Genomic DNA, 23,966 nt, shown 5'->3' with positions numbered 1-23,966 from the left:
AAGAACGTAAAGTGCGAGAGCCAAGCGCGAGCGATGCAATCATGTGGCGGATTTTGGCCTTTTTGGATTGGACCAGGGACTTAACCAACGTGATTGGATAATCCCCGGCTTTCCCCTCATTAATATTCACGATTTTCCCCGATTTCACCTACGGAAAAGATGCAATTGCGCCGCGGAAGGGAAGCCTAGTCGAGAGCTGTCCGTCCGGTCTGTATGTCTCTCTCTCTCTTGTCTGTCTTTCCCACACACACACACACACACACACACACACACACACACACACACACACACACACACACACACACACACACACACACACACACACACACACACACACACACACACACACTTACATTTTGAAGGCAACACCTGAGAAAAAAAATTGTTCACTTTTCATTTTCCCGATATGAACCATAAAATAACTGCCCCTGTTTTTCTTTCAACTCTGCTGTTTTTGTAATGTAGTTTTGTAATGCAGATTAAACATTGTTTATTGAAATATTAAGTCTCATTGTAATTAAAGGAAACATTTTTACGTACTGTAAACTGGCATGCTCAAGCACTGCTTTCAGACATCCACACAGCTCATATGCCTCACTGGTCAAGGCGCTTTACTGACTTTATGGTCACATTGGTGCCTTCCGTGCTAATACAATTCAAACCCAATATTCACTCTCACTTCTTCTCTAAGATACTTTGAAGGTCTTAGGGCGCATGTGTATATCGTGAAAGATTTAAATAAAGAAACATTGAACATATTTCAATCTGTATTTATAAAAAAAGACTGTAGATTAGATTGATATGTTAAAATTATGATCGATAGTCTAATAAATGTAGAGTACATGATGACTTGTTCAGGACTTGAAAAAGATCGGGACTTGGACTTAGACTCGACTTGCCCTTCTCTGCCTTTACGTGGGACTTGACTTGGACTTGACTGCTAAGACTTGGGACTGACTTGTGACTTGCCAAACAGTGACAGGTCCAACCTCTGATATCTACTGTTCAGCATAGTTCAAATACAAACATTATCAAAGTCCAACAGCTCTTTTATCGTGAACCTGATTTTTTACTCAGCATCCTCTGCACAAAAAACATTCCCTGTTTTATTTTAGGTCTAATTTCGCTGACAGACATGTCATTCACTTCAACTCGAAAATGAACACATTACTGCAGGGGTGCCCAACCAGTCGATTGCGGTCTACCAGTCGATTGCGGGCTGAGTTCCAGTTGATCGCAAGAAAATGTTGTGTGTAGGCTATCCTCCTACTGTTGTGTTAAATAGGCCTACATTAAAACTTCCAACTTAAAACTTCTTAAATAGGCACAATGAACTGCTGATCGCGTGAAGCAGTGTGTAGATTTGTACAGCTGTAGTAAGGTAGATCAGGCATAATCACAGAAAAAATCTCACGCGCTTCTTTCTATCTGCGCGCGCAGGGTATGGTTGCTAGGTTCTAACTAAGGACTCGGAAGGGACGCGAGAAGCTTGACTATAGCGAGTGGATACTACCATGGCGGCAGAAGCTAAAAAATCTAAAACTTATCATTTTCATTCAGAGTGGGAGGAGGATTATTTTTTCGTGTATTCGAATGCAAAGTCCATCTGTCTTATCTGCAATGCAAATGTGGCTTTACCAAAGAAAGGGAATTTGGAGCGGCATTTCAAGACGGTCCACAAGAGCTACGATACAAACTTCCCAGCTAAATCACCACTGCGCGCCCGAAAAAGTCAAGGAATTGAAAAGTCAGCTAGCAGCACAACAGTCCATTTTTACCAGGCCCAATACCACGAGTAAGGCTGCAACCACAGCTTCTTATCGTGTCTGTCGTGTTCTTGCAAAAGGAAAGAAATCTTTCAAGGATGGTGAGATTGTGAAAGAAGCGTTCATGGAAGCCGCAGATGAGCTTTTTGCCGATTTTAAAAATCGAAAGGAGATTGTGTCTGCTATTCAGGATGTGCAGCTATCAGGAGATTCTGTTACACGGCGATGCGAGGGAATGGCGGAGGATATTGAACAGCAATTGAGGAATGATGTTGACACGTGAGTGTTTTTCTCTGCAATTCGATGAATCCACTGATGCTGTGGATGTGGCTCAGCTATGTGTGTTCATTAGAATGGTTTTCGACAATATGAGTGTAAAAGAAGAGCTGCTGACCATTTTGCCATTGAAAGGGCACACAAGAGGCACAGATATTGTTCAGGTTTTTATGGAATTCGTTAGTAAGAGCAAGTTGCCCCTCTTCAAACTCATCTCCATTACAACCGATGGGGCTCCAGCAATGATTGGACGTACTGCTGGGTTCATTGGATTGTGCAAACAGGTCTGAATCTTTCCCAGATTTCCTGAATTACCATTGTATAATTCAGCAGCAAGGGTTGTGCGGGAAGATTTTAAATATGAAAGACGTGATGGATGCCTGTTCTGTTCGGGCCAGGAGTCTGCAGAGGCGATTATTCCGTGCGCAACTGGAGGAGACCGGTGCAGAATGAGATCCTCACACTAAATAATGACATTGAGCTCAAATCAAGAGCTATATCTGACACAAATGTCCAATTCTGGAATCTAATGCAGAAAGAGAAGTACCCCAACCTCAGACAAACTGCAAAGAATTTGACTGCACTTTTTGGATCAACATATTTGTGTGAGTCTGCCTTTTCACATATGAAAATCATTAAGTCAAAATACAGATCCACCATGACTGATGACCACCTTGCGGCCTGCTTACGGCTGGCACTCAGCTCCTACTGTCCGGACTATGAGAGACTAGCTTCCTCCTCTCAGTGCCAGAAGTCCCACTAAGGTAGAGAACGACTTTTCCAACTTAAATTAGGCATTGTATTAATTGGGTTGTATGTTGTTGTTGTGTTGTTACGGGCCAGTCCTAGGCCTTCTTGTGCTTATTCTTTGCACGACGTACATTTACTTCAATAAATGTATTATTATTGTTAAAACTTGATCTTTGTGTCAGAACATTGTGTTATTATATAGGTGCACAATTAATTGTGGCTACGCTATGGCTTTCGATATGGCTTGGTAGATCTCGACACACTATCAACTTTAAAAGTAGATCTTGGTTCAAAAAAGGTTGGGCACCCCTGCATTACTGGATAAGAAAATGAGCAGGTGAGCACAAAAAAGGATGATCATACTAGCTGTTTTATTATTTTCTATTTACATGTTGCCTGTTGATACTGTGTTATTGTCAAAGAAAAACTGAAGGCTGTTTTTTACCCCAAAGGATTTCATCGTAGTGTTAACAGCAATTACTGTTGAGGGCATATGTTAACATAACCGATATACAGTCTTACCACTTTTTTTCTAATTCCACTGCTCCCCCACACAATGTGTGGTCTGAGTAATCTAACGCGTTACTATTTCCAAACCAGTAATCAGATTAAAGTTACTTATCCAAGTCACTGTGCGTTACTATTTTTGTCATTTTCCTCATATTTTTGCTTTCTTCTTGCGTCTCGGGGAGTGACGTCCATGCGACAATTAAGTCACCTTTTCAGCATGAGGACAACTCACGTGTAATACCACGCAGCGACACAAACGTCAACAACAATGGAGGGAGGAGAGATGTGCGTTTTATAGCTGGAAATACAGTCACTATTTTGAGTTTGTGTCAGCTAAAGATGACAATATTAAGGTTTGTTGTACGTCCCACCAGGTGGTGCGAAGCAGAGCGCTGCGACTAAAGCAGGAGGTCCCCCACCACACAAACAACAAAAATTGGCAGTATGTTGGACTCATTTTTATGTTGAGGCGGCGGGGGGTGTGGTCGGCAGCTGCTGAATGTAACTAATAAAGTAACTTGTAATCTAACTTAGTTACTTTTAAAATCAAGTAATCAGTAAAGTAACTAAATTACTTTTTAAAGGAGTAATCAGTAATCAGATAATTTTTTCAAGGTAACTGTGGCAACACTGCCGATATATGAGATAAAACATTATACAGAAGTTGCAAAAATAGGGAATTCCCCTTTAAAACCTCCCATGCAGTACTGTAGTCCTTTGTTTGAATGTCAAAACAATGTACTGTGTGCATTAAATGTTAGCAACCATAATGTTGTTGGAGGGACTTACAGGATGACATAAATATAGTTTGAGGTTGAGTTGACTAGCACAGGAATGGACGTGTCAAAATGCTTGTAAAACTTGTGAAAATAAAGAGAGTGTTACATAAGTGAGTCAGTGGAGGTAAGCAAAGCGATCATGGTGGTCTCATTTCACTACCAGACACCCTTTTATCATGATCTGGTGGGACAATGTTTTATCGTCTATTTTCTTCTGTTATTATGAAGTCTGCACCTGAAAATTACCACGAGAATGCAGTTTCTCTAACTGCCTTCGTCTTCTCTTCTCCTCATCCGGCTGTTTCCAGTTACCTTTCAACTGGTTAAAAATATTTACTCCTGAAAATGAAGAGGATAACTTTCCATCTCCGACACTGTTCCAGAAGACATCTGGCTTGTGTTAGAGGGGCTTTGGTGTGTGTGTGTGTGTGTGTGTGTGTGTGTGTGTGTGTGTGTGTGTGTGTGTGTGTGTGTGTGTGTGTGTGTGTGTGTGTGTGTGTGTGTGTGTGTGTGTGTGCGTGCGTGCGTGCTTCAATAATCAAAGGAGAAGTCTATTGTTTCACTGTCTGTTCTCTCTCACAGGGGAAGTCAGCTGCGGTTAAATCGCACACGCATGCAAAGCCACAAAGCATCCCAAGAAATAGCATACACACACACACACACACACACTTTCACTCACACACTACACAAAATGGACACAGCCATTGTGTGTACTGTGCGTGTAGGAGGTTCCTCCTCTCGTATGAATGCACGTACACATTCAGAGAGGATCCAGTGGTGGAAAGCTTCCCATTCATATACCAATGACCTAAGGTCAATCACGATGTGTATACAGTCTTCCTCCAACTTGCTCTGGGGAATTGGCTCCAATTCTTCTCTTGTCTCCTCAGCTAGCCTCTTGCACACTAAACTCAACCTTCGGACCATGAACCAGCTCACAGTATAAACCACATGGTTGAGTAAGTGTTACTGCTGACAGCTTTCAAATAAACAGACCTCAGTTCGTTAATTATCTGATCGTGTTCTCCAAGGATTCACATCATGTGTTTATAATCGTCCTGTGTGAAAAAGATGTGATCTATTCATTGTCGTCTAATTATAAAGATAATACACTTTCAAGATTGTTATAGCTGTGATTGTAAACAGCACATTTCTATGTCAAAATGTGGATATGGGTTTACTTTTGGTATTGCTCCATAGAGATGTAGTTGCGAAAGGTGAGAAAAACCAACAGTCTGTCAGGGTTTTATGAGGTTATTTAAAGGTTTGAGATAGACTATCATGCCTTACAGCCTCCTGCCAGCAGTAGAGTCATGAGCAGGTTGCAGGGTTGTTAGTTCGGCTCAATAGGTACATATACCACGGTCAAGAAACTATTTTAGTTTCTGTGAGGTGATAAAATGAACTGTTGGCACTTGTCCCTGTCCACACAGTACAGATCCCCTCCACTCAAAGATGTATTTCTTTGTCAGTAAGAAAGATAAGGGTTTTGAAACTTTGGCATAATGACTGGTTATACTGGGAAACACCTAGCTTGTCTCTGTCCAAAGGTAACAAAATCTGCCAACCAGAGTTTTTAACGCTCACTGATTAGCACAATATTTCATTTTGGTTTGATCCGTACAAATAGTATAAAATGAGAAGTGATAGCAGCCAGCTGAGGCTCCAGGAAGTCACGGGTCCCAGCCAAGAAATTTTCCACTCATGTGCCGGATTGATTGATTTTAATCTGTTCTCAGTCTTTATGCTAAATTAAGCTAACCGGCAGCTGGCAGTAGCTTCATTTACCATACATACACTATGCGAGTGGTATTGATCTTTACATCCAACTATTGTCAAGAAATGTAACAAATGTAGTTCTCAAAACGTTGAACTATTGCAGGTTTCCTGACAATCCCACAATAAGTGCAAGGTGGTTGTGTCTGGCCAAGAAATACAAAGGCATTTACCTACCTTCAGAACCACAAGTTGTCCATTTTGTTTCTCTGTGAACTGTTACCTCCTTTTTATTTAGACAACATGAATACTAAGCTCCAGGCTTTAGCCATATATTTACTATCTATAAGATTGGTGTTGATGGTCTCATATCTGCTGCTGGTAAATTATGACCAAAAAGCATCACATTTCTTTCATCTCTGGCATTTGAAAACTGTTCTTAGCCACCGATACATTGTTTCTTCTTTTTTAGCTTGAAATGTATTTATTTGGCTTCTGGTTTGAGCAGATTAAACCCTCACATATTGACTGGGCTTTCCTGACATATTGTTAGTCAGACCTCAGCAGCTACTGGTGTGGTGCAAACAAAAGAGTGTTTTCCTCCTCCTTTTCTCCACACACCGTGACTACTTTGGACATCATTTCCAGGCAAGCTTCCACACAGGTTTTAGCTGTTCTCTCAGATGAACAGCCAGGCGCGGTAAAGTATAATAATATGTCAAAGAAGCTCACGACAGCAAAGACCACTGAAAATAGAACACGCCTGAGGGTGGAAAAACACTTCAAGATCTCTTGCAGTGCTCTTGAATTTATTAAGTGCCAAGAACCCTACCTACCGCTCAGAATCAGGGGGACAACAAGCAGAAAACAACGAGGCACAACTAACCTAATGACCTTGCTTTGCTACAAGTTAACCATCTGTTTTATCAGAAGTTGTATTACATTACCAGATATACAATATTTTGTATAAAAACATCTTTCTCTGCTGTCTCAGACCATAAAAAGTAACACCTGAATCAGTTTTTACACATCGGAACAGTATTGGGACAAATATGTTTAGTTCTGATTTGGTCTGATTCATTCAAGTCAAATGATATTTGTGGCCCAACAAAATGGTTCACACAACATTCATTTAACATACTTTACTGTGTGAGCAAAGCCTTTACTATCTGCAGAGCAAATGCAATGTGTAAATAAAGTACCTTAAGGTAACCCAAATAGTAATCTGTTCCTGTTTCACATTTATTTGAAACTACTTCTTGCTCTACGGCTTTAGGCGTATTCTATCATCTGTGAAAACAACTTTCTATAAACCCTCACAAGACTCTTATTCCATTAGTTACAACACCGCTCAACTTGAACTTAAAAAAAAGGGACCGGATCAACCTAAACCCAACAGAATTTACCCTCTGGGAAAATGACATAACACCTTACACAGGGAAATCGACACTAAACATTGAGTCAGAGCCTGGTAACTTGCCTAACTCCAAAGCCCTGCCTCAACACAGAGCCCAGGGCTCCTCTTAAGCCCTGCCACAAATACAAGATTTCTGTCGTAGTTTGTTTGATTGTGAGGGCCTTATCACGACTATACTCAGAATGTTTTGTTGTACTCTGAATGGAAAAAAATTCAAGAAAAACAAGACCATATCAGAAATGGGACACATACCATTCAAAGCACTCATGCTGAAATAGGTCAAACAACCATTTGTTTTTATTCTAAGTGAATCACAGACTGAACCATATTTTTCATACTCAACATCATAAAAGCATAAAAATAAACACATCCAAGCATATAATACTTTCCTGTTGTGAAGAGTTTTTGTCAAAGGAACCAAAAAAACATGAGAAACACACACTTACACACACGACCAAACACACACCCAGGGGCTGTGGAAGCAGCCGGGCATGAAAGATCACGCTGCCTCTCCATTATTACGTCGTGTTACGATTAATAATGCATGTTTCCTGACACCTTAATTACCTCCGCCCACACCCTATAGACACACACAAATGCACACATCCAAGACTTCAGTCGACACCAGCTCAACCACATCCACACACACACTCCTCTCTCTGCAGAGTGAACACATCAACAGCACCCATAACAGTGGACGAGGTACTCGAAGTAACTGCAGCTGTCTGTCCCTGAACATACACGGCAGGACGTGCCGTTCATAGGCTGTCACGCACTCATAGTGATCCTGTCACACTGACTCACATCGAGTAGTGCAGCATTGAAGACAAAACCTGTTTACTGCAGGTCTCATGGACTGGGTTAAATTGGGTGCGATGAATCACCATTGAACAGAAGTGTGCATGACTTTAATGTCAATGGGGACTTTTGACCTGCAGGAAGAGAGCTGCAGCAAAGGACTATCTACTCATGAGGTGTTTAATGAAGGCAGTTTGACACGCTTTGTAAATGTTTGTGAACATTTGCAATCCTCATGCACCTTGTCCACCTTATCTGATGTTTGACTGATAGTGTTGCAGAGCAAAAAGAGGAAATGCATTGGTGGGAACTGTTATCATTTCTTTAACCTACTTCCATCCATGCAGATACTTTCAGATTAATTTCGTAATTCTTTGGAAAACCTCTGTAACTGACTGAACGAGACCTTTTACCACAAAATACATACTTGTTGTGAGCAGCTAGCAAACTACACCGACAACCCCATCACTCGTGGACAAGAGGCTGAAATCGGGAAGGGGGAAAGGATTTTAGATTATGTTTAACCATTCGAGAAGTACTTTGGTTGTACAATACAGACACCTTTAGTCACCTCAAATAAAATGGACTAAATATCATTTGATTTGAGGTGTTTACACCATGCTCATTTACATATGACTTTACACTATACCTTTTTGTGATATACATTTTTACCTACGATGATCTTGTGAGAGCTGGATATTTATAGATTTTCTTTTTTAAATGTCACTTTTCACTGCTTTTTACTTTATATATGTTGATCTTTCATACTGATGCTCTGTGGGAAAAATGACCCCAGTGAAATATGTCTTGCAAAAAGAAAAATTCAACAAGTTCTGGATAAACAATTTCAAGCTTTTCATAGCTCAAGTCGTTTTGGGAAATAATGTGCCACATTATGATCTACTATCCCCCCTTAATTAGGAAAGTTATACCATCGCGATTCACCAGGGAGGCACAGTATGAATGAATTCCTTTGAAAGAATGTAGTGTCTGTTTCAATAACATCATGTGTACTTCTTTATGATGACACTCTGCTGTTGAAACTCAAACTTCATGAATGTTAACCCACATTTTCCACATCCTTCAAAACTGATGAAACGCCAAGAAACGCCGGGCCTTATTTCCAGCAGCCACGCAGTCTGCAGTTAATGGAGCAACTCTCTGCTTTCATCTTTCTCCCGTGAGTTGTAGCGCAATCATATCATTAAAAGCTCTGCATTAGGTAATTTGTGAAGAGTGACAGGTTGTTGTTAGTGGCTGAATAGTTAGTGTGTATGTGTACACACAAACACTTTCTTTTCCTCCTGCTCCTTGCTTCCTCTTTTCTCCCGCTGGCCTAGCCCTGGTTCAGGCAGTGTGTTCTAATGCATGGGAAATAATTGGTCATCCCTTTCATCACGGGATTATGAGAATAAATCTCCTTTTGGAGCGGAGCAGCACTCACATTCATTGAAATCCTGTTACATGGGGTATTATCCTGCAATTAATTGCTTTTTCCAAATGCTAAGCTCTTCTCTCCCTCTCGTGTTTGCACACTTTGATAAACGTAGGCTACTACCGGTTGACTGTCTCGAGGAAGAGGTTTGGGGTTATGGGACTTCTTGTGACAAAAGTGTTTTTTTTCTCTGTAGATCTATCGCAATCAAACTCGTGGTGTCATTAATGATGATTCAACCTCTCGTGTTTTGGCTGGAGGTTGTACTTTGTGTCCAGGCTCATTGAAGAGAGACGGAGGATCTGCTCCCTTCAGAATATAATTTAGTGCTGGTTCGTTTAAAGCGGACACCCCTTTTGAACTGCTGCTGTAACTTATCTTTCATCAAACAGCACAGAGAAGATTAATGTTGGATGATACTTTCATGTGACATCCTCTCGGGCGATGTTGGTAAAAGAATATTTTTAACAGTGTCGGTAAAATAAATCAAAAGGAGCTGAAAACTGGGGGGAATTGTGAGTGAAAAAACACTAAGAACATTTGGAAAAACAAGTACGAAAAACAGTTTGTGCATTTTTGACCATGTTAGCAGGGTGTGGAATGTCTCTCAGTAGCTTCAATATTCAATATTTGTATCATAATGTGTACAGATATGTGTGCAGGCAATGTAACCTGATAACTTTGGTGATGCTTTTACATTTACTCTAGCGCCACCATGAACTGACATTTTGTTGATTCAAGCGAAACATCTCGATGTAGCTGAGCAGTGTTAAATTCAGATTAGAAAATGCTAGCATGCTAACATGCTAAAATATAGAGGTGAACGTGTTAAATATTTGAACTGCTTCACAACAGATAGCCTAAAAACTGCATTCATGTTAGCATGCTAGAGTTAGCCATTAGCTCAAAGCAGCGTAATGTTTAATTACAGCCTGACAGAACGCAAGTGGCTATGACTAGCCTGGCTGTAAGTCTTGATTTATTTTTGGTGAATTCAATTACAATTGTTCATGGCATCCTCTTTCAAATTAACACTTTGATCTTATACCTCCTACTTTGGCTAAAGTGTGAATGTTCACCAAACATACTACAATCTTCCTCTTTATTTCTCCGCACAACAATATATCTAAAAAAGAGACTTTGTTTCCTTTCGTCAATCAGTGTTTTCTTGTTCCACTGACTGACATCATACGCTCGACCCAGCTGAGTGGAGACAGCTTGTGTAACCTCAGTGATGAGCTGGTGACAGTATGCTGGTGACGTGTGTGTTGTTTTGGCCACAGCACACACACAATTGCCATGCACTTCCCATTAGCAACAGGAAACCCCTTGAGTCATCCTGGAGTGAAGCACTGAGTGTAAGGCAACTATTTCAGTGAAATCATGTGTTGAAGAGGGACTGACAAAGAATGAGTTATGAAATGAATTTCTTGGGACTTGAAGGAAAGTAAGCTGACTTCAAGTGAAATGACCTTATTCAGGAAAGTGTCAAAGATGGAAATAGTTGATATTTGGTGGATGTTGTACAGTCTTTCAACAAAATCCATGAACTGGTCAAACTAAACATTTATATTAAACATTGAATCTGTGGTTATATAAATGGGCATAAACAAAATCAACAGAGATTCTTCATTGAGGGCAGTGTATTGTTTATTGAGTAAGAACACCTATATTGTACACCAATGTATAAGATAGCCACTTTAATCAAAACCCTTATCGGCTCTTCTGGAGGCTTGTGCTGGACCAACACCTCAATGACAAACTTGTACAGATCAGTATCACAATTCAATGCCAAGTACTACCAATCACCAATATTTATACAGTTATAGCGACACAGTTGTGGTTTTTTTTGTGTAAACATCCTAGTGAAAACATGATTTGGCAGCCAAAGTGTCAATCATTCATAACTTTTATTGACCCTGGAGATCAATTTCAACTTTCTGCATGTTCAAACTACATTAGGAAACAGAGCATCTATTTGAATGGTTACCTCTGTTGTTGTAATTATGAAGCAAAATGTAATTAACTAAGTATGAAATGTGATCATAAATATATTTAGGATTTCTGAAAGTCTAAAGTGTGACGACACTGGGATTGCCGATAGGAACCAACATTCCCATTTAATATCTGGGTAATGGATTGTATATTGCATATATATATTTGCCCAAAGTAAATGCATTGTTATCAGTGCGTCACCACATTATTCATTACAAAATGAGGAATTTTATTTTCAGCTGAAGCTATAGAACTTCTCAAAAGAGCTTTAGGGAAGTGTTTGTGGTGAGTATGTGCAAACATGACAACTCCCGTGTGTGAGAACAAATGTTTTCAATCAACCGGGAACAATGTTAAAGTGTGTGTCCTGATGTAAGAAGCTATTAGTGGCTATTGTGCTATAAAATCAGAATACAGTATATTGTGAAAATGTAATTCTGTATTTTATATGGTTTTGAATTTCAAAAATCATTTGTGTTGCCAACATTCAGTCTCTCCATTCTTACCACCCCAGACTCTGTCCAACAGATCAAAGAAACAGTGATGGACAGGTTGGGATAACAAGCAAAGGAAGGCAGACATTTTGGGCCCAATTACATTCTGGAATCCATCCACATGAAACAATCCCCCATCTCAGCTCCTGGTTTGACTGATTGTCCTTGAGGTCAGCCAAGGTTGTGAAAATACAGAGCATATTCAGTAGAGATGGTTATTGCAGGATGATGACTAATTTTGGAAGTAACCTCACTTCATGCAGTTCATACAGTTCACACTGTCTGTGAGCGTAATATATACTGTAGACTGAAGGAGTATCACACACTTATAAGATCTGCTTTCTGTTGTTCTAAAGACTACATTCTTAACATGATGGAAACTCATCATCACTCATCATTTGTATTGCTTGTACAGAATTGAATATCAAAAAGCCCACTTCTATCTCCTACACTCTATTTCTACATTCAAAGCAAATTGTCAGCTGTCCAAACACAATGATAATGGCCTACAGACAACTTTTAGAAAGTAAAATAAAATGTTGCCAGTATATAATACTATAATAATATAATATAGAGGAATATGGTGGAAACCACTGTTGCATACAGTATCCTAGCTTCGTTCTTTTCTCAAATGCCCTTTTTTAGATCCTATATGGGGTTCAAGTGCAGCTTTGATTAGAATAATACAACATAATATTACAACATTTGGAAGGGCAAAGTACCCAAGTACTGTTTTGCTATTTTAGTGTCCTGGTGTTTTGCCTGCTGGGTTACATTGCTAAGGCTAGCGCGGCATTAATGTAAAATTGTTCTGACCGTAATTATGAGCAGCCAAGATGGAAAAATAAAAATCCACAACACATCCAGGCCGAATTGAAGGTTAAAAGATTATTTTAGTATGATTAGTGAAAGTAAACGTTAAGTGCAGTAGAGTTTTGTGGAAAAGGTTCATCCTAAAATATATTTTATGTCATTCATTATTTGGAGACATAGTCCATGATGGTACACTATGGTTTGATAAGCTTATAACCAAATGTATATGCAGTTTGTTGTTTTTTGTCCCTAGACATTTGAATGCAAGATATCAATAAAAGGTTACTTCACTGCTTTTACTTCTAACTGATAAATATTTCCCTTTTAAGTCAAGTCTCGAGGCAGACAAGTTGCAATTTTTAATTATCGTGACTAACTGTTCGTCTGACTCAAGTTAAAGTCTCGTACAGCTATGCTCAGAAAAGCTCAAATGAAGAATAATTCACAGCGATGGCTGGCTGTCAGCCAGATCAGATTGAACTATTCTCAGAGCAGATCAATTCCCAGCCTCTCTTTACCGCTGCTGGTGGTGAGTGACTCCGCTAATTATAACAAGGAGAGAGCATGCCCTGAATACTGCTTTCTCTTCCAGCTCACTTGCATGGGGACTCAGCCACACTCCTACTCAGACGCTGTATAAACAAACACACATATAACACACACTCACTTGTACACTACAACATGCTGTCCAGCAACATCTTGCATAAGAGTAATGTCCAGCTCATACATGCAGTAGGGTGTGACCTGGTGCAATGATTCAAATTAGAAATTAAGATCAGACAAATTGTCATGTCGCATACATGCAAAAAACAATGTGTTTTTACATGTTTTTTTACAGTCTACACATATAAGTCAGTGTTTCCAGTGTATACCTCAACACTGTGTCACACACAAACAAGCAACAAACATGCATCATCACTTTGAAGCCCTGACACACCAGGTGTAGCCTATTGTCAGATAACAATAAAGCTCCAGGCCTTCCATAGCTCTGCCGCCTATTCCCACAGTGACTGTTCATCTTGCTTTTTGAACTCCTTAAAAAGAGAGTGACAGACCGCCGAGAGAGAGAGGAAACCTGTTCCTGTGCCCGCTCGACGGCATGACAAACACACTTGCTCACAGAGACGCACGCACACATCAATCAGTTGGTGAGTCACCTTATTCATAGGACGACCACTGCACAAAGAAAGAATGCAAGGCCTAAAAATAACAGTCATCATTCCTATGGAATCTGCAGCTCATCCATGTTTGGTTGGCCTGCAGAGACAGGTTCACATGACCCCTCTGAGTCAAGCTGAGCTGAGCTGCTGTGACCTGCTCAAGTGTGTGACCTCTTGGGGAAGGAACTGTGTTGGAAATGTGGAAAGAAATGGTTTGGAACAGCATGCTTCTGTTTGGCAGGAGGGGTTGTGCAAAAGAGGGGCGATAGTGCTAAAAAAAAAACACACACACTCAAAGGCCAGCTGGTGCACTGTGTTTTAGTAAACGCTCAGTGAGCCTCTGCGCTTGTGTGACATGAAGCGGTGGAAAAGAGAACTCTTGCACAACTAGACACATGGTCACGCATGTGTACACACCCCAACAAACACACATTTATAATTACCTCAACACAGGAATATTTTTCAAGGTGACTACTGTACTTCAGCATTCAATTTCTGGTTCTTACATTCTTAAGTAACAGTTCATAGTTCACTGATTATATATTTTTTCAAGAATATTGCATAATTTTTTGCACTGATTGCACAGTATTGGATAGCTTGTTTTTGTATAACATAGTTATAACTTGGGATCAGTGTCTCTGGGAGCTCGGCTGCTATGATGTTGTTTATGGAGCCACGCTGGCATATTTTATGTGAATGCTTATAGCCCAGCACCACGAAAGGCTTTATGGGGGTGAGTCATATCCACATAACAAACAAGCCCAGCATGGGAAAATATCATGGTGATGTTAAAGCTAGAGTTAAGGCTCATACACTGAGGCTTTGTACAAACTCGTTCACACTTGAGGCCTAACATTTGGATAGCAAACACCTTAGGTGCCATACAGGAGGTCTGTGGAGAGATTGTTGCAACAACCAGTAATAAATGGCAATGAGAACTGAACATTAGGGAACAACTAAGACAGAGAAAGAGTTTTAAAGATAGTTAATTATTGTCTAAAGCATGTGCATGCTTGATGAGGCAGTCATGATAAGTAGCAGATGATTTCTTCATTCCTCTCACATGGTCGGGTTTTTTCAGTATCAGCAAAATCTTAGCAGAGCAAGAATTCTTAGATTCATGACACCATAACAAGCACGTGGAAAAATGACATGAATGTTTGCACCATATGCTTGCGCAGTCTCCTGTGAAAGGTAATACGGCAGGCAGTTTCATCAGAGCTGAGCTGGAGTCGGTGTCGTTACAGGATTGCTCAACGTGGTTGTGTGTCAGCAGGAGGCTGGACTGGTCGGGCGGAGTGTTTGAGCTCTGAGCTCAACATCACCGGAGCTCACTCACTCTCCCTCTCTCTGAGTGTGAGGCGGGCTCTCCTTCTCTCTCTTTCTCTATCCCTCTCTCTCTCTCTCAGTCTGGACTCTGAGGGATCGGGATTTTCTCACCAAAAGTACACAGACCTGAAAGCCACGGGCATTCACTCCAAAAAAGGACGTGGGTTGGATTATCGCTGAAGTTTCATTTATATTTAATGAATCTCACACTGGGAAATGGAGCGCACAGTTTGTAGTTTGTTTTAAAAGGACTCATCCTTAACCAGTCGGGGTCTCGTGTTTGCTTTCATGGTGAATCGGTCTATCAGGATGAACTTGCAGTGGAGCAGCCCGGCACCCTGCATCCGCACCGGGAGAGTCGCGCACAAGCGGCTGGACTCTGATGACCAGCCGCCGGCCAAATGCGCCAGGCTGAGCACCGAGGCGGGGGACACGCAGGGACTCCTCGGCACCTCTCCCGGGTCCCCGGTCAGCCCAGTCTCCAGCCCTGTCCCGGCGACCCACCAGGGGCCGTCCAGGATAGGACCGTTTCTACTTCTACCTCTGGCGGACCGGGATAGCGTGCACAGCGCGATGAACACCGACACTGGCGATGAGCTGCTGTGCAAGGTATGCGCAATCCCCTCATTGTGCAATTTCTTTGAATGAATATTGTTTCGAGACATCGCGTTGCTCAATCGTCTGTCTGACATGTCATCAGTATTAAGCCGAGTTTCCCCCCCCCCCAATTGTCATTCTCACGCGAAATGTGTCACACTTTGCGTAATTACAGCAGGTTTGCTTCATTATTTTGAAATCATGAAATGAAATGGTTATTTTCAACCTGTTTACAAAAACCCAAAAGGCCAGGCAACCACTTTCGCCTGTGCCTGTGATGGATACACAGCCTACCTTTAAAAATCCAGTGATCCTTGGCACTGAGGCTCCACAACACAATGTCTGTCAACTCGGCTCATTTGCATACACGTCACTGCAATACGCCATGCTGTGACACACACAAAATGCAAACACGAGGGGCAAAGAAAGACTCCAATGATAAGGATCTGCTTTGATAAGGACAGGGTCTTTCACTGTTCCACATCCCTGTGTTTATTTTCCATGATAGACCTGCAGGCATTTGGCTTTGTTGATTAATAAAGTTAATCACTTCATGCTTTGGTGATTCATTCGTCATGCTCTTGCAATAGCAGTGTATTGAGCTGGAATCAAAGCATATTCTATAGGCCTGATTTTTTTTTTAAACTCACAGCCAAATTTGCATGCTTGTTCCCTCACATGATCATTAAGAACGCACTGACCGATTGCCTCATCCCCCTCACACAAACTCTCCCTCCCTCCCCATCTTCCTAATTCCCATCTCGATCTCTGTCCCTCCTCTTCTTCTACTTTCTTCTCCCTCTCAGGTCTTTGATATGGGGGTGTACCAGGAAAAGATAAGAGCCTACGGGATCCTACCAGCCCACAAGAATGTGGCCGGCTTCAGGGACATCATCCTTGGAGAACGCAAAGCTTACGTGTTCCTCGACAAGGACTTCGGGGACATGCACACCCTGGTGAAGAGCTGGCGCAGGCTGGATGAGGATCACGCCTGTAGGCTCTTTCGTCAGGTGGCTCTGGCTGTGGCACACTGCCACCAGGCAGGCATTGTGCTGGGTGACCTCAAACTGCGAAAGTTTGTCTTTGCTGATGAAAAAAGGTGAGAAAACACACCAACACTTCACTAAAACATCGTTTATCCACTTGTTAAGCACCACATTCCTTTTTCTCCGTCTCCTTCAGCTCTTATAGTATCAGTTAACTTTATTTGGATACAGAATTGAACACATGCAGTGTGATGGGACGAGCCAGTGAAGGCAGCAGCTGATACACACAGGCCATGTGTGCAGATAGCAATGTGGGCACTGATAGAGTAGGAGGTTCTGTACTTGTGGAGGCAGACAGCATAGCTTCCCAGATTTTCGCCCTCTGTCTGTCTCCCTTTCTCACTCTCGATACGCTTCTTTGTATGTCTGTTGTGTGTTTGCTTTGCATGCGTGCGTGTTTGTGCGCATACATGTGTGAATGTAGTGGGTGGTAATTTGGCAGAGCTGCTAGACGAGGCTGGTGAATGAGACAATCGTCCCCTTCTGCTGTCTATATATGTATTACTCATTATTTATTAAATAATTACATCACAACTTGCTTGCTGCAAAAAGGATTCATTCAAATACACTGGCTTCCATGCAAGAAGGAGTTCAAAGCACCCCCGCACAACCGCACACACATGCTCCTTAATATTTGTATGTGTGTACTACACATTATGTCCATGAAGACACACAAAACCCCTGCTTACAAAACTATTTGTCGGCTCTTTGCCCTTGCGTCACACTCCTTCCTGTAAGTGCCTGCTGATGGCACACAACCCAATCCCCCCTTTCCAGCTTTTCAAAGGCCCTTTTTTCAAGGAGACTTTTCAACAGTAACATTCTCCAGCCATGACCTCTGGGTTTGCGGGGTCACCCTGGATGAATGAGAGCAGACAGCCAGTGAGAGAAGTTGAAGTCGGTTGTGTCCCTCTGATAGCTATACGGCTGCAGAGCGATGAGTCACAGTGTATATGTGAAGAGGGGAAGAGGAGGGGGGCTGCATGGCTCATTTTCCTTCTTGGTGTTTGTGCGTGTGTCCATACATGCATGTTTGGATGAGCCCTCATTACACATTCAGAGCAGGCTCAAAAGCCTTCTGGAATTCAGTATTTTGTTAGCAGGGTGACAGCATTGCAACACTGATGCTCGTGGAGCCACAAGACCCACTTGACCCTGGGGTTGTGGGATGACATCTTCATTTTTAACTTCTCTTTACACTTTGTCTGGAGACATCCTGCAATGCCACTACCAATAACCTTTTGTTTTGCGACTGTAAAAAAGGCTGCAGATTATTCTGACAGCGTGGAACTTAGAACACCTTGAGATTGCTGTCTCTATCCATTTGCAGACTTATCACACACACACAACTTTCCTTGAAATGTTGCGATGCTGCATATAGCCCTTCATGTGGTCTTTCAAATTCACAATCAGGCATCTATCAAAGCCCAACACGCTGTGATGCAATGCACTGGCCAACAATGCAGCACTCGAGCCAGAGCAAGAGAGTAAGTCACAACAATTTGACAAATGCTATTTTGATTCACACACACACACACACACACACACACACACACACACACACACACACACACACACACACACACACACACACACACACACACACACACACACACACACACACACACACACACACACACACACACACACACACACACACACACACACACACACACAGTGCAGTTGGAAAAGCCAGTTTAGGGAAGGTGACTAGCACTATGAAGCATGCAGAGCTTCACTGCCGGGCCAGCCTCCCGTGCGTCACTGATGTGGCAACAGTCATTTGAGGGTAATTATGGGATGGCTGGCGCCGTGAGTGTGGGACCCAGGTGCAGATAGCCGCCGCTCGAGAGAGAGAAAGAGGGGAAGAGAGGGAAGATATGTACTCTCAACAGAAGGATGAGTCACTCCTTCCAACCCTTTAACTCTCTCTGTTCTGTTTCCTTTTCTGTATGCTTTTCTCATTCTCCTCTCCTGACTTATCTCCTTCTCTATCTTGGTGTTAAAATATCAGTTCCTTCCTATCTTGGTCCTTCTGGCTGTCACTCTTTTCATCCTGTTCTCTGGCTGTCTATTTCCCTCTCCAGCCACTCTGTCTGACAGCTGAAGTGTCTCTAGATTAAGCTGCACACTTCTTGTGTGCGTTTGAATTGATAAAACTTCAATCGGCGTATTAGTCTTGGGAGCACATCTAGAGAGGCACAAATTAAATTAGAATTTAAAACACATCATGTTTGTTGCTGTATATGAGAATTGATCACCCATTTTTCCATTCCCATCCATCATTTTGTAAGAGTTTCAGTGGTAATGTCTCTATCTGCAATACACATTTTCATAAGCTTAGTGGCTCTGGTGCTGTCCACTCATTAACATGGCTAAATATAGCATTGTATGTGTGAGCAGGGGAGGAGGAGGGTGCTAGAGTTGTATATTTATATGTGTGTTTATGTGACCATGTGTGCCAGGAAGTCATTGGAAATGTTTTAAGGCAGCTCTGATTCTCAAACAGGACTAAATGTGGTCCTCTTAGGTCATAGTGAGTTCACTGGTGTGTGTGTGTGTGTGTGTGTGTGTGTGTGTGTGTGTGTGTGTGTGTGTGTGTGTGTGTGTGTGTGTGTGTGTGTGTGTGTGTGTGTGTGTGTGTCCATCTGTTTGTCTGCTGTGCTGCTTAAGGCTTAAGGAAGGATGCTTGTTTTTCCATGATGCAATCAGTGACTTACATTTAACAGCTCTCTGAAATGTTTGGCAGTGTTAAACAAAGTCTCAGTTGGATAAAGACTCACTCACTCACACACACACACACACACACACACACACACACACACACACACACACACACACACACACACACACACACACACACACACACACACACACACACACACACACACACACACACACACACACACACACACACACACACACACACACACACACACACACACACACACACACACACACACACACTCAGTGCTGCGCAAAATCAAAAATTGTTTTTTGCTTTAAATATCGTTGTACATGGGGTCTCTGACAAAACCATTTCCAACAACAAATTGACATGACTGCAAATAATATTGTTATTGTTTTATCATGTGAGTAAGATAGTTGAAGCCCTCAGTAGTACCTAATGTCCTTTTGAAAAGCGGATTCTCAAATATTTTGGGGAAATAGTTACTGTTAGTAAGCGTTTAGCTAAGATACATTTCAGTCACATAACGTTCCTTAGAAATGTCCTGACCTTCTTTTGCCTTTCTCTTCACAGGACACAAGTGAGACTAGAAAGCCTTGAGGACTGCCGCGTCCTAGAAGACCCAAACAACGACTCCATGTCCGACACCCATGGCTGCCCTGCCTATGTCAGCCCAGAAATCCTCAGCGGCTCTGCACCTTACTCTGGCAAGATGGCTGACATGTGGAGCCTTGGGGTCATGCTGTACACCATGCTAGTTGGCCGCTACCCCTTCCACGACCCCGACCCCGCCACGCTGTTTTCCAAAATCCGCAGAGGCCAGTGCTGTTTGCCAGAGGGCTTGTCGCCCAGGGCCAAGTGTCTGCTCCAGAGCCTGCTGAGGAAAGAACCCTGGGAGAGACTCACGGCGAATGAGCTGCTCGCTCACCCGTGGTTCCACCAGCCGCCATCGTCGCAGGAAGTGGCAGTGGGTGAACAGGAAGTGAGCTCGGCAGAACAGATGGTGCCATCCTTTGACGTAGAAGAGGAGGACGATCTGTTCTGCTGACAGACTTGAATAAGCTGAGTCTGGCTAAAGGACCAAATCAGAGATTGCTATAAGGGATCCATTGTTGTCTTTTTACATTGGCACTTTTTAGAAAACCCATTTGTGTACTGTTGAGTGTACATACACCCTCAAGCTTTCTACAAGAACTTACTGTACTGTATTTGGTTGTTGTATATGTGTACTATAAGTGTTACTCATTAAGGGCATTGTTCACAATGAACATACATTGTGTTACTAGGTGTATGATTTAAAAAATATTTGGTGCTAAAAGAAATGGCGAGGAATTTGCCAGATTATTTTCACAAAACGATCCCTTCAGGCTACGATGGGTGTATCATAGAAAATGAACCCACGGCAAACAGTAGTCACCAATGCTTTGTCTCAGCCTGGACTCACAAGGCTTCAGAAAGCATTAGAAGAATCCTGCTGAACGGGAGGCGAGGAGACATGATGTTGTTCCTCTCACTCCCTGGCTGGGCTGGAGGCTCCGCCAGATGACTCACCAACCGGCTTGAGGAAGGCCTAGCACAAGCTTGACGTCTCGCAGCAGGCAGTGTCATAGAGTGAGAAAGATGCTTAGCGGAGGACTGATGTGTCACACACAGCGGGGATGCTAGAAAGGTCCCTCACTGCCAATCTGGCAACGTATCAGCAAATGGAGAGCATTTACAAATCTCACACCAAGCGCAGAAGGTTGAGAAAGGCAGGGTGTTACTGGAGTGAAACTCACAGAAAAGTGCGGAAAGTTTGTCACACACACTTAATAATAATCAGTGTCGCTGGGCTAAGGACAGGAAACGGTACAAATCTCAGTCCATTTTATGTTTAACAGTTAAAACTGAAGCAATTCAATTGCTCAAACTATAATTCATTGTAATATTAGTTGCATCAGCTATTAACAGGGTCTCAACTTTCCATTTTTAACTGTGATCAATCTGGCTCTTCTTTAATGCTGTGTGTGCAATTAGCCACAGCCAAACCGAACACTAATGCCTCTAGTTGAAAACGTAATGCAGAAAGTAGGCTTGGTCACATACCTTTGGAGCAACAGAGATGATTGGATAAATCTTACGCCTCAAGGCATGCCACAGTAGGACTTTAGTCGGGAAAGTAATTTAAATGGTACTTCCTACTGATGCAATATGAGTTAACTCACAATCCAAAAATGTTTGTATTTATTAAGAAATGTGTCTAATATCCAGTTAAGCAGCCCATCAAGTCAAAAGAAAATGAAGACTTCCTGTGCTTAGAAGTTGAACCTGTTTTTGTTCATTTCTGTTGGAACATTATGTCAAGCTGAGTTGCTTTCACAGAGCTGTGCTGAGTGTTGTGCCCGTATCACTGTGTTTCATAAACTGAATGTCTCTGAATCAGTCACAGTCATATCATATTTGATGTTGGTTGTCTGATGATGACTCAACGCTCGAGCGTGTCTGCAGAGAGCGGTCCTGACCTTGGCTGGAAGAATCTGTTCTGACTGTTTCGCCTATTTAATGGTACTTCTTCCCCTCTTCCTTTTTATTTTCCCATTGAAAGCTGTGGATTCATGGAGACTAGTCAAATAGTTAGTGACATGATTTAGAGCATTCTAAAATATGTGTTATCTTGGATAGTGACAGGCAGATGAAGCGCTTCAGTGAAGTTCATCCTTACAGGCTACTGTTGACCTGCAGTCAGCTACATTTATTTTGACGCTGGTTCTAAATGTGGCATATCTGAGAAGCGCTGTAGGCTAATACCACATCTGCTGCAGTTCTCTAATTATTTTCCCTCATCTGCTTGAAATACCAGGTGGTTAACCGACTTGTGACAATCTGAATTGTTCCGAACAGAAAAGTAATTTAACAGATTTAGGATTTTGTTCCTGAATCATATATGTAAATTGAGTCACACATTCATGTGATACGTAGAGTAAACTGACACGGGTGCACAAACTTAATATTGCACTGTGAATTATGTATTTGTGACACAACCTAGAGGCTTTTAATGGTCTAGACAGGTTACACAGGAAATATATTCATTGTAAAAAAGATGTAAATATGTATATTTCAAATACGTGTGAAGATGTTGAATAAAGATCACATTTTTTCATATTCACATTGCTTGTTTTTTCATTAATGCTCCTTGTATGTCTCCCACACACACCCATGCAAACACCTGCACATTTCACAGCATGCCTAGAAGTCTTCCCTGAAAGAATTCTCTCCACACAGCTCTTCATCACTGCGAGAGAAAACAATGCATTTTCAATTTCCTCCTTGAAAGGGAAAAAACTCTCCCTTTCCCTCTCTCTCCATCTCTCTCCATCTCTGCCTCTAAACGTTTACTCTTCTCTGACCTTTGTGTAATGTAACATTTAACTCCTCAAACACACAAATGTCAATAGTGGGTCAGTGTATTTTCCTGGAACAAGGGAGAGCATGAACCCCATCACTCCTTTATCCTCAGCTTGAGCTGTAACCGGTGGAACTCATCAAACACTGAACACCAACGTTATTAAGTCTTTATTTCTTTATTTTCTTTTTTTCTATCTAATCCACTTCTGCCTATGAATCATTGTTTGACCTATAAGAGCTTGGCATGTCTCCACCGTCGTTGTGTTATGACTACCTTAGGCATAGCTGGCTGTGGCTTGCGTAAGCGCTCTGTGCGTGTGTTAATGTGCATACCTGCCTGCATGTGTGCGTCTGTGCGTGCGTGCGTGTAAGCAGAAAAAGTCAGATTAGGTATCAACAGGGTAGCTGGTGTGTCTCAGTAGCTGGGAAACTGCCAAACTAGCGATTTCCTAACACTTCAGATCCGGGGTTTGTCCACACAGCCATCAAAAAGTAGGTTAGTATTAGGTCATGTAATGAATATCTGGAGAAGTGTGTGTGTGTATAAGGGTGTTTTTAAGTAAAAGAGTTGGTTTGAGATAAGGTGTGTGAGAAAGTTATATCCATAAAGAAGTCTGTAATTGAAAGCTCTATAAGTTTAAAGATAGGGAAATAGTTTTGGGGAAATAGGCTCATGCCATTTCTTTTTCCTAGTTAGATAAAAAGATTGACCCCAGTCTTTTGTTTGTAGCCAACACTTAATGCAATGCTGGATGCTGGATAGCTTAGCTAGCATAAAAATAAGGAAAAAACCAAATCTAAAAAGGTACGCTGGTGAGCAAATGTTGTAACTTAAGTCAAAGCCATGTTAGCTGTTTCCCAGTCTTTATGCCAGGATAATCTAACCGGTTGCTAGCATTAGCTTCATATTTACAGTACAGAAGTGAGAGTCTTGTTAGTCAACTCATTTAAGGAAGAGAGTGAATGAAAGAGTTTCCAAAAGGTCAAATAGTTCGTTTAAGGGGTTGTAATA

The 23,966-nt window shown here is 41.9% G+C and overlaps 2 protein-coding genes across 2 annotated transcripts in view; one reads left to right on the top strand and one right to left on the bottom strand.

Moving 5' to 3' along the window:
* The window catches only part of triqk (triple QxxK/R motif containing), a 128,447-nt gene that overhangs the window by 98,132 nt on the left and 6,349 nt on the right, over positions 1-23,966 (bottom strand). The gene's annotated exons all lie outside the window — the stretch shown is intronic.
* Positions 15,159-22,715, top strand: trib1 (tribbles pseudokinase 1). The gene is made up of 3 exons (XM_063899102.1): positions 15,159-15,847; positions 16,642-16,934; positions 20,144-22,715. Exons 1-3 carry the CDS (start codon positions 15,527-15,529, stop codon positions 20,616-20,618), a joined length of 1,089 nt encoding a protein of 362 aa, XP_063755172.1. The 5' UTR covers positions 15,159-15,526; the 3' UTR covers positions 20,619-22,715.

The sequence above is a fragment of the Eleginops maclovinus genome, chromosome 13 (assembly GCF_036324505.1).
Source record: "Eleginops maclovinus isolate JMC-PN-2008 ecotype Puerto Natales chromosome 13, JC_Emac_rtc_rv5, whole genome shotgun sequence".
In the NCBI taxonomy this organism is placed as follows: domain Eukaryota; kingdom Metazoa; phylum Chordata; class Actinopteri; order Perciformes; family Eleginopidae; genus Eleginops; species Eleginops maclovinus.
This window is presented reverse-complemented; position numbering and strand designations above follow the sequence as displayed.